General features: G+C 43.0%; 1 protein-coding gene across 1 annotated transcript in view; it reads left to right on the top strand.

Moving 5' to 3' along the window:
* The window catches only part of LOC138638279 (vomeronasal type-2 receptor 1-like), a 223357-nt gene that overhangs the window by 174150 nt on the left and 32678 nt on the right, over window positions 1-16529 (top strand). Inside the window, exon 4 of the mRNA XM_069727455.1 lies at window positions 11611-11835. Coding sequence (XP_069583556.1) covers window positions 11611-11835 — 225 coding nt within the window. The remainder of the gene's footprint in view (window positions 1-11610; window positions 11836-16529) is intronic.

Here is a 16529-nt window from a genome sequence, read left to right as displayed (position 1 = left end):
AGGAGTTTTGTGCCCGACTCTCCGGGGTTGTCTGAGCCGGCGAGTATCCTCAAGGAAGGAGCCATTGTGTCTGCCATCTCCCCTGATTTGCGGAGAGTGTTGCAGAAATTTCAGGCTAATAAACCTGATCGTTGTCCGGCCGAGAAACTGTTCGTCCCTGATAGGTGGACTAGTAAAGTTATCTCTGAACTTCATTGTTCGGTGCTGGCCGGTCATCCAGGAATCTTTGGTACCAGGGAGTTGGTTGCTAGATCCTTCTGGTGGCCATCTCTGTCACGGGATGTGCGTGCTTTTGTGCAGTCCTGTGGAATTTGTACTAGGGCTAAGCCCTGCTGTTCACGTGCCAGTGGGTTGCTTTTGCCCTTGCCGGTCCCGAAGAGGCCTTGGACACATATTTTGATGGATTTCATTTCTGACCTTCCCGTTTCTCAAAAATGTCGGTCATTTGGGTGGTCTGTGATCGCTTTTCTAAAATGGTCCATCTGGTGCCCTTGGTTAAATTGCCTTCCTCCTCTGATTTGGTGCCTTTGTTCTTCCAGCATGTGGTTCGTTTACATGGCATTCCTGAGAATATTGTTTCTGACAGAGGTTCCCAGTTTGTCTCGAGGTTCTGGCGAGCCTTTTGTGGTAGGATGGGCATTGACCTATCTTTCTCCTCGGCCTTCCATCCTCAGACTAATGGCCAGACCGAACGAACCAATCAGACCTTGGAAACATATCTGAGATGTTTTGTTTCCGCTGACCAGGATGATTGGGTGTCATTTTTGCCGTTGGCTGAGTTCGCCCTTAATAATCGGGCCAGCTCGGCTACCTTGGTCTCTCCATTTTTCTGCAATTCTGGGTTCCATCCTCGTTTCTCTTCAGGACAGGTTGAGTCTTCGGACTGTCCTGGTGTGGATTCTGTGGTGGACAGGTTGCAGCAGATCTGGACTCAGGTAGTGGACAATTTGACCTTGTCCCAGGAGAAGGCTCAGCTTTTCGCTAATCGTAGACGCCGTGTGGGACCCCGACTTCGTGTTGGGGATCTGGTTTGGTTATCTTCTCGTCATATTCCTATGAAGGTTTCCTCTCCTAAATTTAAACCTCGTTTTATTGGTCCGTATAGGATTTCTGAGATTCTCAATCCGGTGTCTTTTCGTCTGACCCTCCCAGACTCCTTTTCCATACATAATGTATTCCATAGGTCGTTGTTGAGGAGATACGTGGCACCTCTGGTTCCATCTGTGGAGCCTCCTGCCCCTGTTTTGGTGGAGGGGGAATTGGAGTATATTGTGGAGAAGATTTTGGATTCTCGTGTCTCTAGACGGAAACTCCAGTATCTGGTCAAATGGAAGGGTTATGCTCAGGAAGATAATTCCTGGGTTTTTGCCTCTGATGTCCATGCCCCAGATCTTGTTCGTGCCTTTCATGTGGCTCATCCTGGTCGGCCTGGGGGTTCTGGTGAGGGTTCGGTGACCCCTCCTCAAGGGGGGGGTACTGTTGTGAATTCTGTGGCTGAGTTCACTTCTGTGGTCACAAGTGGTATTGCAGTCTCTGGGCTTCCTCCCTCAGGTGTTTTGGTGAGCTCGTTGGCTGCCTTGCTATTTAGCTCCACCTGAGTCTGTCTTCCTTGCTCCTTGTCAATGTTCCAGTGTTGGATCTGAGCTACTGCATCTTTCCTTGGGCCTGCTGCTCTGCTAGATAAGTGCTTCTAGTTTGTTTTCTGTTTTTTCTGTCCAGCTTGCTATTAACTTTTGCTGGAAGCTCTGAGAAGCAAAGGGGTGCACCGCCGTGCTGTTAGTTCGGCACGGTGGGTCTTTTTGCCCCTTTGCGTGGTTTTCGTTTTAGGGTTTTTTGTAGACTGCATAGTTCTCTTTGCTATCCTCGCTCTGTCTAGAATATCGGGCCTCACTTTGCTGAATCTATTTCATTCCTACGTTTGTCTTTTCATCTTGCTAACAGTCATTATATGTGGGGGGCTGCCTATTCCTTTGGGGTATTTCTCTGAGGTAAGTCAGGCTTGTATTTCTATCTTCAGGCTAGTCAGCTCCTCAGGCAGTGCCGAGTTGCATAGGTAGTGATAGGCGCAATCCACTGCTGCTTATAGTTGTGTGAGGATAGATCAGGTACTGCAGTCTACAGAGATTCCACGTCTCAGAGCTCGTCCTATTGTTTTTGGTTATTGCCAGATCTCTGTATGTGCGCTGATTACTGCACGCTGTGTTGCCTGATTGCCAGCCATAACACATCTCCCACCTCGACTACTGCAACTTCCTACTCTCTGGTCTCCCCTCTAGCACTCGGGCACCACTCCAATCCATCCTACACTCTGCTGCCTGACTAAACCACCTGTCTCCCCGCTATTCCCCAGCCTCTCCCCTATGACAAGTCCTTAACTGGCTTCTTATTGTCCAGAGGCTTGAGTTCAAAACCTTAACTATGACTTACGAAGCCATCCACAACCTGTCTCCTCCATTCATCTGCAACATGGTCTCCCAGTACTTGCCTACATGCAACCTTCGATCCTCTCAAGATCTCCTCCTCTACTCCCCTATCATCTCTTTTTCCCACAACCGCATACAAGACTTCTCCTGTGCTTCTCCCATACTCTGGATCTCTCTACCCCAATACATCGGACTCTCGCCTACCACAGAAACCATCAAAAAGAATCTGAAGACCCACCTCTTCCGACAAGCCTACAGCCTGAAGTGATCCTCAGTCTGCTGAACCACCACACAACTAGCTCTACCTTCTCCTAGTGTATCCTCACCCATCCCCTGTAGTCTGTGAGCCCTCGCAGGCAGGGTCCTCTCTCCTTCTGTACTTGTGTGTGCCTTGATTTTGCTCATGTTTATTGTACTTGTCTATATTTGCCTTTTTTCACATGTAAAGCGCCAAGGAAAAAATGGCGTTATAAAAATGTCTAATAATAATAATAATAATGACTGTCTGCTCGAATCAGTGATACTGGATCCACTATTACTGTACATGGGGGGAATAGGAAGATACTATTAAATGTTAAGTGGTCACTTATAAAGAATTATTGTTTATAGGGCACCAGTAGTGCAGCTACCTGGTGGTAGAGGCTGCTGAGCCGGCTGTCAGTTATTGGCAGGTCACGGTTACAGCTGCCACTCTCTGTACACAGAGCGGTGACTGAAACCTCTGCCCCTATGACTGGAAGAGCAAGGCTGCCAGGAGCAATAAAGTTAATTACCTCCTGCAGAGGGGCTCTCAGTGTGGGCGCCGCACGGTGTCAGAACGCTATTAACTTTTATACTGTGTTTTAGGGGAGCAGTGGGGACATGATTCTATGTATTAGGGAACCCGGTGTCATGGTTAGGACAAGATTAATGTCCTGTGCTCTCAGGGATAATGTTCTTAGCCTCTCTTTAAAGATTTATACTCGCTCCTAACCTGGTGTTTTTGTCAGCTATAGGTTTTTCTGCAGTTTGTATGCTTGACCTCTGACGTGTGTGCTTGCTTGCTTAGTGTCTTGCTGTCACGTGCTTTATTCGTTTTCCTGGATTTCTGACCCCTGGCTTGGCTTCTGATTATTCCCTGACTCTCCCTGTTAGTATCTTGTAATCTCCTGGCTACGACCTCGGCTTGTTTCACTATTCTTTTATGTTTGTTCCTTCTCTGTTTCCCGGCATCTGGCTCCGCCCCATGACCGCCTCCCACTCTGTCACATGATCTTAGGTCCATTTGCTTTATCTGATCACTATATCTCATGTGAAAGGTCGCATTGGTGATCATGTTAGTTACCTGGTTTCTGTTCCATCTCCGTTGCTGCTGGGTGCAGTTTCCCCTGCAGCATTACTACCCGGGTATCATGACACTCGGTATGTATGGGAGCTGTGGGCCTATCATAATGTGTATAAGGGAGCTGTGGTCCCACCATACTTTGTATAGGGGAACTGTGAAGGGATTATAATGTGCATAGGGGAGCTGTCGGCCCATTATTCTCTATATAGAGGAGTTCTAGGGGGCATTATAATTTTTATAGTGGAGCTCTGTCAGCATTTTACTGTGTATAGGGGAGCTGTGATCTCATCGTGCTGTGTATAGGGGAGCAGTGGGAACATCATATAGTGTATTGAGGAGCTGTGGGATCATCATACTGTGTAGAGGGGAGCTGTGGGATCATAATACTGCGTATAGGGTAGCTGTGGGCCCATCATACTGTGCACAGGGGAGCTGTAAGCCTATTATACTGTGTAGAGGGGCGCTGTGGGCTCATCATACTGTGTATAGGGGAGCAGTGCGGACATCATACGGTGTATAGGGAAGTTGTGGGATCATTATACTGCACATAGGGAAGCTGCAGGGGCATTTTACTGTGTATAGAGAAGCTGCGGGCCCACCATACTGTGTGTAGTGCAGCTGTACAAGCTCGTGTGAACAGGTGCCAACCAAAAAATGTATATCTTGAAAAATTATAAGATTGCAAGAAGAAATACTAAGAATGATTGCTCTAGAACATTGAAACTGTATTACAGCCACAGAAGATGGAAAAAAAGAAAAAATGCTATATAATGTATATATGAAATATTAATCTGCAAAAATTATAGTAAAAAAGAAGGTACTTAGAGTATAGATTGGCCAATATATGTGAGCCCAACTGCTAACGTCAAGGTGTCCTTCAAAGTTTTGTCCCTTTCCTGAAATGTCACCTCTCCTGGGCAAAAAAAACAGGAACGAAGTGGAGGAAGCTGCTCCACCGCCGTGACACAGGACTGTCGGCTTCCTCCACTTTGCCACCAACGCCTGCCCCTTGCCTGCACATGCGACAGAGACAAACGCTACTCCTAACCAAACTTGCAGCATACTACATCTCACAGGGAGGTCACTTCCGCAACCATAGTCCAGAACACGTCTGTGTCCCCGCATGTATAAGTGATACAGCACTATATCTTTATGTTCCCCCCGGTACATTACAGAGAGCACAAGACGGACACAGCCTGAAGTTTATTGCCTATTGTACTCGCATGACAGCCACAAGTCTCATTTCAGCCGGAAATACGGCTACAGTGCATTGGCATACGTTCTCTAGCATCCCAGCTGGGTTATGCAACTACACTACCTTATCTGACTCACCAAACGTACAGGGTCCTTTCTTTATATGCAACAGAGTTCTAACAGGCGATTTTGTGAGCAAGGCCACGGGTTGGCCGAAACGTCAATTCGCCAAGTACCTCTTTTCACTTACTCAAGTTTAATAAACTTTTGATTAATGCATTTGGAAACCATACGAGTGCAGTGATTATTTTGACTTTATGACTTGTGGGATCGAGTATCCCGTTCACTGGCACCGTGAACTTTATTGATTGTGTGCTAGCTTTCATATCCTCTATTGAAAAATTATAAGATTGCACCATGAAATACTAAGAATGATTGCTCTAGAACATTGAAACTGCATTACGGCCACAGAAGATGGAAAAAAAGAAAAAATGCTATATAATGTATATATGAAATATTAATCTGCAAAAATTATAGTAAAAAAGAAGGTACTTAGAGCATAGATCGGCCAATATATGTGAGCCCAACTGCTAACGTCAAGGTGTCCTTCAAAGTTTTGTCCCTTTCCTGAAATATCACCTCTCCTGGGCAAAAAAAACAGGAATGAACAAGCTAACTACTTAAAATCACCTGTGGCTGATGGTAGGCGTTCACATGTCCAAAAAGGGATTGATACAAATAGAGAAAAAGGACCATTTGCAGTTGGGCTCACATATATTGGCCAATCTATGCGCTAAGTACGGTACCTAATTTTTTACTGTAATTCTTTATAGCAATTTTGCAGATTAATATTTCATATATACGTTATATAGCGTTTTTTTCCTTTTTCACCATCTTCTTTAGCAGTAACGCAATTTCAATGTTCTAGGGCAATCATTATTAGTATTTCATGTGCAACCTAATATTTTTTCAAGAATTGTACACTGACCGACACTGGCTGTGTGTATTTTCTTATCTCTGATTTGAATTTTATTTTCATTTGTACCAATAATGGCAGATTGCATCTCAACCCAAATTAGCACTCCCTGGAAGTGGCTACCACAACAGTAGCTTGACTGGGGTACAGACCTTTCTGTCTTCAACACATACACCTATGGTTGTATGCAGCGAATACTAGACATGCATATTATATTTCTTACTATTTATGTGCAGCTGGTGATTAGAGAGCAGTGTCTATCTGTTAGCAGAGGAGCAGGCGGCTTCTCATTTATCGTTACACCATATATCACAGCATTGCCCATCAAAGACTGTATCCGACCATATGATAGGATATTTTCCAACATCAACCAGCTGTATACCTTGGTTGCAAACTCTAACCCATACGTACGTACATAGTGTTTCATCCTCACTTATTTCATATCCCATACATTTCAGGAACTGTTTTTTAGAAAATGGTTTTGGTAAAGAGCTCTTAAAATTCGCAGTTATTAGTGAGAGATACCTACATTTTCAATTAAACTTAAGAATAAGCTGTCATATGAATGCACTGTTACTGGTGGTCATTATACAGTCATGGACAAAAATTTTGAGAATGAGACAAATATTAATTTTTCCAAAGTCTACTGCTTCATTTTTTCTAATGGCAATTTGCATATACTCCTGAATGTCAGAGTGATCAGCTTAACAGCAATTACTGTACTTTCCAAAGTCAATATTTGCCAAGAAAATGAACTTTAACCCCCAAAACACATTTCAACATCATTGCAGTCCTGCCTTAAAAGGAGCAGCTAACATCGTTTTAGTGATTGATCCATTAAAACAGGTGTGGGTGTTGATGAGGACAGGGCTGGCGATCAATCAGTCATGATTAAGTAAGAATGACATCACTGGACACTTTAAAAGGAGGCTGGTGCTTGGTATCATTGTTTCTCTTCAGTTAACCATGGTTATCTCTAAAGAAACACGTGCAGCCATCATTGCACTGCACAAAAATGGCCTAACAGGGAAGAGTATCGCAGCTACAAAGATTGCACCTCAGTCAACAATCTATCGCATCATCAAGAACTTCAAGGAGAGAGCTTCCATTGTTGTCAAAATGGCTCCAGGGCGCCCAAGAAAGACCAGCAAGCACCAGGACCGTATCTTAAAACTGTTTCAGCTGCGGGATCGGACTACCAGCAGTGCCGAGATTGCTCAGGAATGGCAGCAGGCTGGTGTGAGTGCTTCTGCATGCACTGTGAGGCGGAGACTCTGAGCAAGGCCTGGTTTCAAGGAGGGCAGCAAGGAAGCCACTTCTCTCCAGGGAAAACATCAGGGACCGACTGATATTCTGCAAAAGGTACAGGGAGTGGACTGCTGAGGACTGGGGCAAAGTCATTTTCTCTGATGAATCCCCTTTTCGATTGTTTGGGACATCTGGAAAACAGCTTATTCGGAGAAGAAGAGGTGAGCGCTACCACCAGTCTTGTCTCATGCCAACTGTAAAGCATCCTGAAACCATTCATGTGTGGGGTTGCTTCTCAGCCAAGGGCATCGGCTCATTCACAGTCTTGCCTAAAAACACAGCCATGAATAAAGAATGGTACCAGAATGTCCTCCAAGAGCAACTTCTCCCAACCGTCCAAGAGCAGTTTGGCGCCCAACAATGCCTTTTCCAGCATGATGGAGCACCTTGCCATAAAGCAAAGGTGATAACTAAATGGCTCATGGAACAAAACATAGAGATTTTGGGTCCATGGCCTGGAAACTCCCCAGATCTTAATCCCATTGAGAACTTGTGGTCAATCATCAAGAGATGGGTGGACAAACAAAAACCAACAAATTCTGGCAAAATGCAAGCATTGATTATGCAAGAATGGAATGCTATCAGTCAGGATTTGGTCCAGAAGTTGATTGAGAGCATGCCAGGGAGAATTGCAGAGGTCTTGAAGAAGAAGGGTCAACACTGCAAATATTGACTTGCTGCATTAACTCATTCTAACTGTCAATATAACCTATTGGTACTCATAATATGATTGTAATTATATTTCTGTATGTGATATAAACCTCAGACAACCACTAATAAAAACCAGAGGGCAGCACATCATGTGAAAATATAATTTTGGTGTCATTCTCAAAACTTTTGGCCATGACTGTATGTATCTATATAATACATATAAAAAAAGAGCAGTTATTTGTGTTTCCTTTTTAGTGGGTCCATGGAGTTATTTACAATTATAGCTTTTAAGTACTCTCTTTATAATATCTTTCTCTTTACATATACTCATCACTTTTCCGTTAGTAGTAAGTGGGTTTAAAAAATTATTACTGTACAGCACAGCTACTGTACATAATGGTGATTTCTAGAATCAAAAACTGTGAATTGGCAGAGTTTTAGAACTTACTACAAAACATGCAGCATATTAGTTTTTGAGGCATGACAGAAGTCATTATACAGGTATTCAGACTGTGGTCTCCCCCTTTATTATAGTTTACTTTCCACATTCCCCATTACAGGATTTTTAGTGACTGTTAGTTTGGTAACTAAAGGTAACGTCACACTGAACGATATCGCTAGCGATCCGTGACGTTGCAGCGTCCTGGCTAGCGATATCGTTCAGTTTGACAGGCAGCAGCGATCAGGATCCTGCTGTGATGTCGTTGGTCGCTGCAGAAAGTCCAGCACTTTATTTCGTCGCTGGACTCCCTGCAGACATCGCTGAATCGGCGTGTGTGACGCCGATTCAGCGATGTCTTCACTGGTAACCAGGGTAAACATCGGGTTACTAAGCGCAGGGCCGCGCCTAGTAACCCGATGTTTACCCTGGTTACCATCGTAAAAGTAAAAAAACAAACAGTACATACTTACCTTCCGCTGTCTGTCCCCGGCGCTGTGCTTCTCTGCACTGGCTGTGAGCGCCGGCCAGCCTGAAAGCTCAGCGGTGACGTCACCGCTCTGCTTTCCGGCCGCTGTGCTCACAGTCAGTGCAGGAAAGCACAGCGCCGGGGACAGACAGCGGAAGGTAAGTATGTAGTGTTTGTTTTTTTACTTTTACGATGGTAACCAGGGTAAACATCGGGTTACTAAGCGTGGCCCTGCGCTTAGTAACCCGATGTTTACCCTGGTTACCGGCATCGTTGGTCGCTGGAAAGCTGTCTGTGTGACAGCTCTCCAGCGACCAAACAGCGACGCTGCAGCGATCGACATCGTTGTCGGTATCGCTGCAGCGTCGCTGAGTGTGAAGGTACCTTAAAGCAAAATATGAATCAGAATTTGGAAGAGTTCCATTGTGTAAATGAATCTATCATTGCTCTGAAATTTCGTTACACGGTATTTACATAGCTTGGCTTCGATAGGCATGGTTGATGGTGGTCAAGTCCATTTAAAGGTGTCAAATGGCCTCTTTTGGTGATGGTTTAGGAGTCAGGTGGAAGTTGCAGTTAAGGTGGACTCATTTTAATTAAAAGAGTAGGTAAAACGTCATGGTGGTGAACAGGCTTGGCTTTGGTGGCCAGCCTGAAAGATGTTGTAACGGTAATGTCAACAAAGGGCGGGCACGGTGGTTAAGCACAGGAGTGAGGCTAATAAAATCATTGGTGCCCTAAAAGTATGTTCTTTGAAAGTTAACCTCTACTCCAAAGGCTTTAGGCCTTAAAACACATTAGATAACGTCTACCAAATGTGATGATTTTCAGGTGGGACCTGCTGACCATCTGATATGTAAATGGAGATCTCCTGGCTGTCATCAACTGATGTTGGGAGGGAAAAGGATTGGGCATTTGGAATGATATAACACCAGAACCTTTTGTTTTCAGAAGAGACCAGCTGCTATGCCGAAATGTTTGGCAACTGTATTCTCATCTTTTTCCATTAAAACAAATGAACGCTTATCACAGACGATCGTCCGTCAGCTATGTTTATGGTCAGCTTTACTTTGCCAGAAAATGCCTTTCTAGATATGCCACATACAGTACAGACCAAAAGTTTGGACACATCTTCTCATTTAAAGATTTTTCTGTATTTTCATGACTATGTAAATTGTACATTCACACTGAAGGCATCAAAACTATGAATTAACACATGTGGAATTATATACTTAACAAAAAAGTGTGAAACAACTGAAATTATGTCTTATATTCTAGGTTCTTCAAAGTAGCCACCTTTTGCTTTTATGACTGCTTTGCACACTCTTGGCATTCTCTTGATGAGCTTCAAGAGGTAGTCAGCGGCAATGGTTTTCACTTCACAGGTGTGCTGTGTCAGGTTTAATAAGTGGGATTTCTTGCCTTATAAATGGGGTTGGGACCATCAGTTGTGTTGTGCAGAAGTCTGGTGGATACACAGCTTATAGTCCTACTGAATAGACTGTTAGAATTTGTATTATGGCAAGAACAAAGCAGCTAAGTAAAGAAAAACGAGTGGCCATCATTTCTTTAAGAAATGAAGGTCAGTCAGTCGGAAACATTGGGAAAACTTTGAAAGTGTCCCCAAGTGCAGTGGCAAGAACCATCAAGCGCTACAAAGAAATTGGCTCACATGAGGACCGCCCCAGGAAAGGAAGACCAAGAGTCACCTCTGCTACTGAGGATAAGTTTATCCGAGTCACCAGCCTCAGAAATCGCAGGTTAACAGCAGCTCAGATTAGAGACCAGGCCAATGCCACACAGAGTTTTAGCAGCAGACACATCTCTACAACAACTGTTAAGAGGAGACTTTGTGCAGCAGGCCTTTATAGTAAAATAGCTGCTAGGAAACCACTGCTAAGGAGAGGCAACAAGCAGAAGAGACTTGTTTGGGCTAAAGAACACGGGGAATGGACATTAGACCAGTGGAAATCTGTGCTTTGGTCTGATGAGTCCAAATTTGAGATCTTTGGTTCCAACCACCGTGTCTTTGTGTGACCCAGAAAAGGTGAACAGATGGACTCTACATGCCTTGCTCCCACTGTGAAGCATGGAGGAGGAGGTGTGATGGTGTGGGGGTGCTTTGCTGGGGACATTGTTGGGGATTTATTCAAATTGAAGACATACTGAACCAGCATGGCTACCACAGCATCTTGCACAGGCATGCTATTCCATTCGGTTTGCGTTTAGTTGGACCATCATTTATTTTTCAACAGGACAATGACCCCAAACACACCTCCAGGTTGTGTAAGGGCTATTTGACCATAAAGGAGAGTGATGAGGTGCTACGCCAGATGACCTGGCCTCCATAGTCACCAGACCTGAACCCAATCGAGATGGGCCAACAAGTGCTAAGCATCTCTGGGAACTCCTTCAAGATTGCTGCAAGACCATTTCCGATGACTACCTCTTGAAGCTCATCAATTGAATGCCAAGAGTGTGCAAAGCAGTCATCAAAGCAAAAAGTGGCTACTTTGAAGAACCTAGAATATAAGACATCATTTCAGTTGTTTCACACATTTTTGTTAAGTATATAATTCCACATGTGTTAATTCATAGTTTTGATGCCTTCAGCGTGAATGTACAATTTTCATAGTCATGAAAATACAGAAAAATCTTTAAATGAGAAGGTGTGTCCAAGCTTTTGGTCTGTACTGTATATCTGCAAAAACCCCTGTAATTAATGACCCTATAACATTTTGAAAGGTGGAAAAAACATATTGACATGCACAATGAATATGTTCTATTGTTTATGTGTTAATAAGATTTCTTTATATTTTCCAACAGCTTATGTACTATTTGAGGAATGCAAAATTTACAGTTTTCACTAATGAATCCATCAAGTTTGATGCTTCAGGAGATGTAGATGGATATTATGACATCTTAAACTGGCAGTTGCATACAAATAACAGTGTATCTTTTACAAAAATTGGATTTTATAAATTAAAAGGAGAAAATTTTGAACTTAAAATAGACAACAGCTCAATATTCTGGAACACCCAATATGGAGTGGTAGGTACCAAATGTAGAACATTATATATAGTTTTTACAAAACCATTGAAGTATAAAGTGTAATTATAAAAAATGGTGCTTATACAGTCATGAGAAAAAGTATGTTTGGCAGTTGGTGTAAAGTGTTTTGCTGATATGCTGTGTTTGTCTCATGGTTTGTTCAGAAGCAAGTTTACAAACTTTAGCTGCTATTCTCCTTTCTGAAAGAAGGTGCTTTCTACTTACAACTAGAGATGAACAGATTTGGTGAGATTGATATTTGCCAAATTGCATGAATTTTACTGTGAAATTGGATTCACAGCAAAAACTATTCTCTGTGAATTAAATGTTCTCTTTTATTCTATGGGGTCTCTCCAGACCCCAGAGCATAGATCAAAATTACCTTAACTTGTAAAAAATAAATGGAAAAACCTAATACTCACCTCATCACTTATCTGTCCCGACACTCTCACTGACACCGCTGCATGCTGTCTGAAAATCCAGTCCTTAGGGCATCTTTTTTCTGCATAAGCATGCTGATGTCTTAACTCTAGAACAAGATTTCTGACCTCGACCAGGCCTCGGAGGTCAATGTGAGATATGACGCCACAACGTTACGAAGCCTCATGATCTCTGAACGCTGGTGTCTTTAATCTAGTATCTAGTACTGGGCACAGGAGTTAGCTGCAGCAGCCAGCTCCTGCCTCCTGTGACTCGCTGCTCCATTGCTGCAGCTCCCCCACCTACCCACCACAGCCAAATTAGGGACATCTGGACTATAAGACGCAACCCCATTTTCCTTCACATTTTTGGAGTAAAAAATACGTCTTATAGTCCAAAAAATACGGTAAATCTCCATTCTATCCATATACTCTTATGTATATGACCTAAAAATCTCTAATCATAATCCAACAAGAAATAGATGTCCATCCACATGGTGTGAAATTCCACGAAGACTTAATTTCCAAGGAGATATAATTAATGCATCTAGGATGTCTAAAAAATGAAAAAAGAAATGAGAAAGGGATTCAAGAAGGAAAATCCAGAAGAACCAAATAACATTATACGATTAATTTCATAATCTTTATTAAGACCATGTGGTTAGCTGGCTTCTGGAAATAAAGAGTTTTCATGAGATACAAAAAGATTTCATTATGGAATTAGTTTTCATGTAAAACTATTTCTTATTTCAAGATACATTTTACAAACAGAGAAGGTGTTACAATTATTAATTATGGAGGTATACTTTTTCATTTTATATAGGAATTTATTGACTCTTGGTGATATATGCTATTTATAATTCTTTTGATTTTTTTATTTACTTTTTTATGAGATATGTATTATTTTGTATGGTTTCTTTCTTTAATGATTATGATGTAATTTCCTCCCGGGATCAATAAAGTGTACCGTATCGTATCGTATGATGTCACTTCCTTGGATTTTTTGTATATATCTATATCTATATATATATATATATATATATATATATATATACACACATATATATCTATATATCTATATATATATAGTATTAATATTCATATTAATATATATATAATATTCATTGTATATGGTTCCCCACAATTGACAAAATTCTGGGATGGGCTGAAACGTTTTGTGTGGATCATGTGTAGTTTGATTAAATGAATTAACCACCAACATGTATGTAAGTCCTGGGGTCACTTTCTGCTTTGCTTCGGTTTTCCCCACAATCCCCATTACAAAAACGGAGTGCTGGCTATTTGTGAGCCCCAAGTATTACACAGTCCATGGGCATGCATGAAAGTTCTCAGAGGCAGAACCCCCTGAATAGCCATCCAGACCCTGTGTTTGTGCCTGCTGATTAACCTGTTAGAAGCCACCTTTTTTAACAAAGACTCGGGAGTCTATTCCGGGAGCCGTGGAATAGACTCGCTTGAGTACTTGCCTTGGACCAGTTTATGGATGGTGTTGTGAATTCTGTGGCAGAGCTCCCTCCTGTGGTCACAAGTGGTACTTCGGCTGATTCTCTCTGGGAGCTTCCGTTTGTGGAGGAAACTGGTACTGCTGCTTCTGAGTTTCCTCCCTCAGGTGATCTGGTGAGGTCGTTAGGTGCTTCTCTACTTAACCCCACCTAATGCTTTGATTCATGGTTCCTGTCAATGTTCCAGTGTTGGACTTGTGTTTCTCTGGATCATTCCTGTGGCCTGCTGCTCTGCATAGCTAAGTGCTTCTTTGCTATTTGTTGCTATTTTTTCTGTCCAGCTTGTCTATTTGTTTTGCTTGAAGCTCTGGGACGCAAAGGGTGTATCTCCGTGCCGTTAGTTCGGTACGGAGGGTCTTTTTGCCCCTTTGCGTGGTTTTCTTTAGGGTTTTGTGTAGACCGAAAAGTTATCTTTCCTATCCTCGTTCTGTCTAGAATATCGGGCCTCACTTTGCTGAATCTATTTCATCCCTACGTTTGTCTTTTCATCTTACTCACAGTCATTATATGTGGGGGGCTGCCTTTTCCTTTGGGGTATTTCTCTGAGGCAAGGTAGGCTTATTTTTTCTATCTTCAGGCTAGTTAGTTTCTCAGGCTGTGCCGAGTTGCATAGGTAGCGTTAGGCGCAATCCACGGCTGCCTCTAGTTGTGTTTGGAGAGGATCAGGGATTGCGGTCTGCAGAGTTCCCACGTCTCAGAGCTCGTTCTATTATTTTGGGTTATTGTCAGATCACTGTATGTTCTCTGACCTCCATGTTCATTGTGATACTGAATTGCCTTTCATAACAGTACAGGAAGCCAAAAGTACTAATGATTCTCAATAGAGGGAAAAAAGAAGTTCTGAGACCATTTTTTTTTCTTGGCTTTGTGTTTTGTCTTTTTTTTCCCCTAGACATTTGGGTGGTTCAGTACACAGGTGTAGCGATGGACATTAGAAGTCTGTCTTCATTTGTGGATCAGCTCTCGGCAAGAGTACAAAAGATTCAAGACACTATTGATCAGAAATCTATGTTAGAACCAAGAATTCCTATTCCTGATTTGTTTTTTGGAGATAGAACTAAGTTTCTGAGTTTCAAAAATAATTGTAAGTTATTTCTGGCCTTGAAACCTCGTTCCTCTGGTGATCCAGTTCAACAGGTTTTGATTATTATTTCTTTTTTGCGCGGCGACCCTCAGGACTGGGCATTTTCTCTTGCGCCAGGAGATCCTGCATTGAGTAATATCAATGCGTTTTTCCTGGCACTCGGATTGCTGTACGATGAGCCTAATTCAGTGGATCAGGCAGAAAAGAATTTGCTGGCTCTTTGTCAGGGTCAGGATGAGATAGAGGTATATTGCCAGAAATTTAGAAAATGGTCAGTGCTCACTCAATGGAATGAATCTGCGCTGGCAGCTATGTTCAGAAAGGGTCTCTCTGAAGCCCTTAAGGATGTCATGGTGGGATTTCCTATGCCTGCTGGTTTGAATGAGTCTATGTCTTTGGCTATTCAGATCGGTCGACGCTTGCGTGAGCGTAAATCTGTGCACCATTTGGCGGTATTACCTGAGCTTAAACCTGAGCCTATGCAGTGCGATAGGACTTTGACCAGAGTTGAACGGCAAGAACACAGACGTTTGAAGGGGCTGTGTTTCTACTGTGGTGATTCCACTCATGCCATCTCTGATTGTCCTAAGCGCACTAAGCGGTTCGCTAGGTCTGCCACCATTGGTACGGTACAGTCAAAATTTCTTCTGTCCGTTACCTTGATCTGCTCTTTGTCATCATATTCTGTCATGGCGTTTGTGGATTCAGGCGCTGCTCTGAATTTGATGGACTTGGAATATGCTAAGCGTTGTGGGTTTTTCTTGGAGCCCTTGCAGTGTCCTATTCCATTGAGAGGTATTGATGCTACGCCTTTGGCCAAGAATAAGCCTCAATACTGGACCCAGCTGACCATGTGCATGGCTCCTGCACATCAGGAGGATATTCACTTTCTGGTGTTACATAATCTGCATGATGTGGTCATGTTGGGGTTGCCATGGCTACAAGCCCATAATCCAGTATTGGATTGGAAATCCATGTCGGTGTCCAGCTGGGGTTGTCAGGGGGTACATGGTGATGTTCCATTTTTGTCAATTTCGTCATCCACCCCTTCTGAGGTTCCAGAGTTCTTGTCTGATTACCGGGATGTATTTGATTAGCCCAAGTCCGATGCCCTACCTCCGCATAGGGATTGTGATTGTGCTATCAATTTGATTCCTGGTGGTAAATTCCCAAAAGGTCGACTGTTTAATTTATCCGTGCCTGAGCACACCGCTATGCGCAGTTATGTGAAGGAATCCCTGGAGAAGGGGCATATTCGCCCGTCATCGTCGCCATTAGGAGCAGGGTTCTTTTTTGTAGCCAAGAAGGATGGTTCGCTGAGACCTTGTATAGATTATCGCCTTCTTAATAAGATCACTGTTAAATTTCAGTACCCCTTGCCTTTGTTATCTGATTTGTCTGCTCGGATTAAGGGGGCTAGTTGGTTCACCAAGATTGATCTTCGTGGTGCGTATAATCTGGTGAGAATCAGGCGAGGCGATGAATGGAAAACTGCATTTAATACGCCCGAGGGTCATTTTGAGTATCTAGTGATGCCATTCGGACTTGCCAATGCTCCATCAGTGTTTCAGTCATTTATGCATGACATCTTCCGAGAGTACCTGGATAAATTCCTGATTGTGTATTTGGATGACATTTTGATCTTCTCGGATGATTGGGAGTCTCATG

Source organism: Ranitomeya imitator, chromosome 5 (genome assembly GCF_032444005.1).
Source record: "Ranitomeya imitator isolate aRanImi1 chromosome 5, aRanImi1.pri, whole genome shotgun sequence".
NCBI lineage: Eukaryota > Metazoa > Chordata > Amphibia > Anura > Dendrobatidae > Ranitomeya > Ranitomeya imitator.
This window is presented reverse-complemented; position numbering and strand designations above follow the sequence as displayed.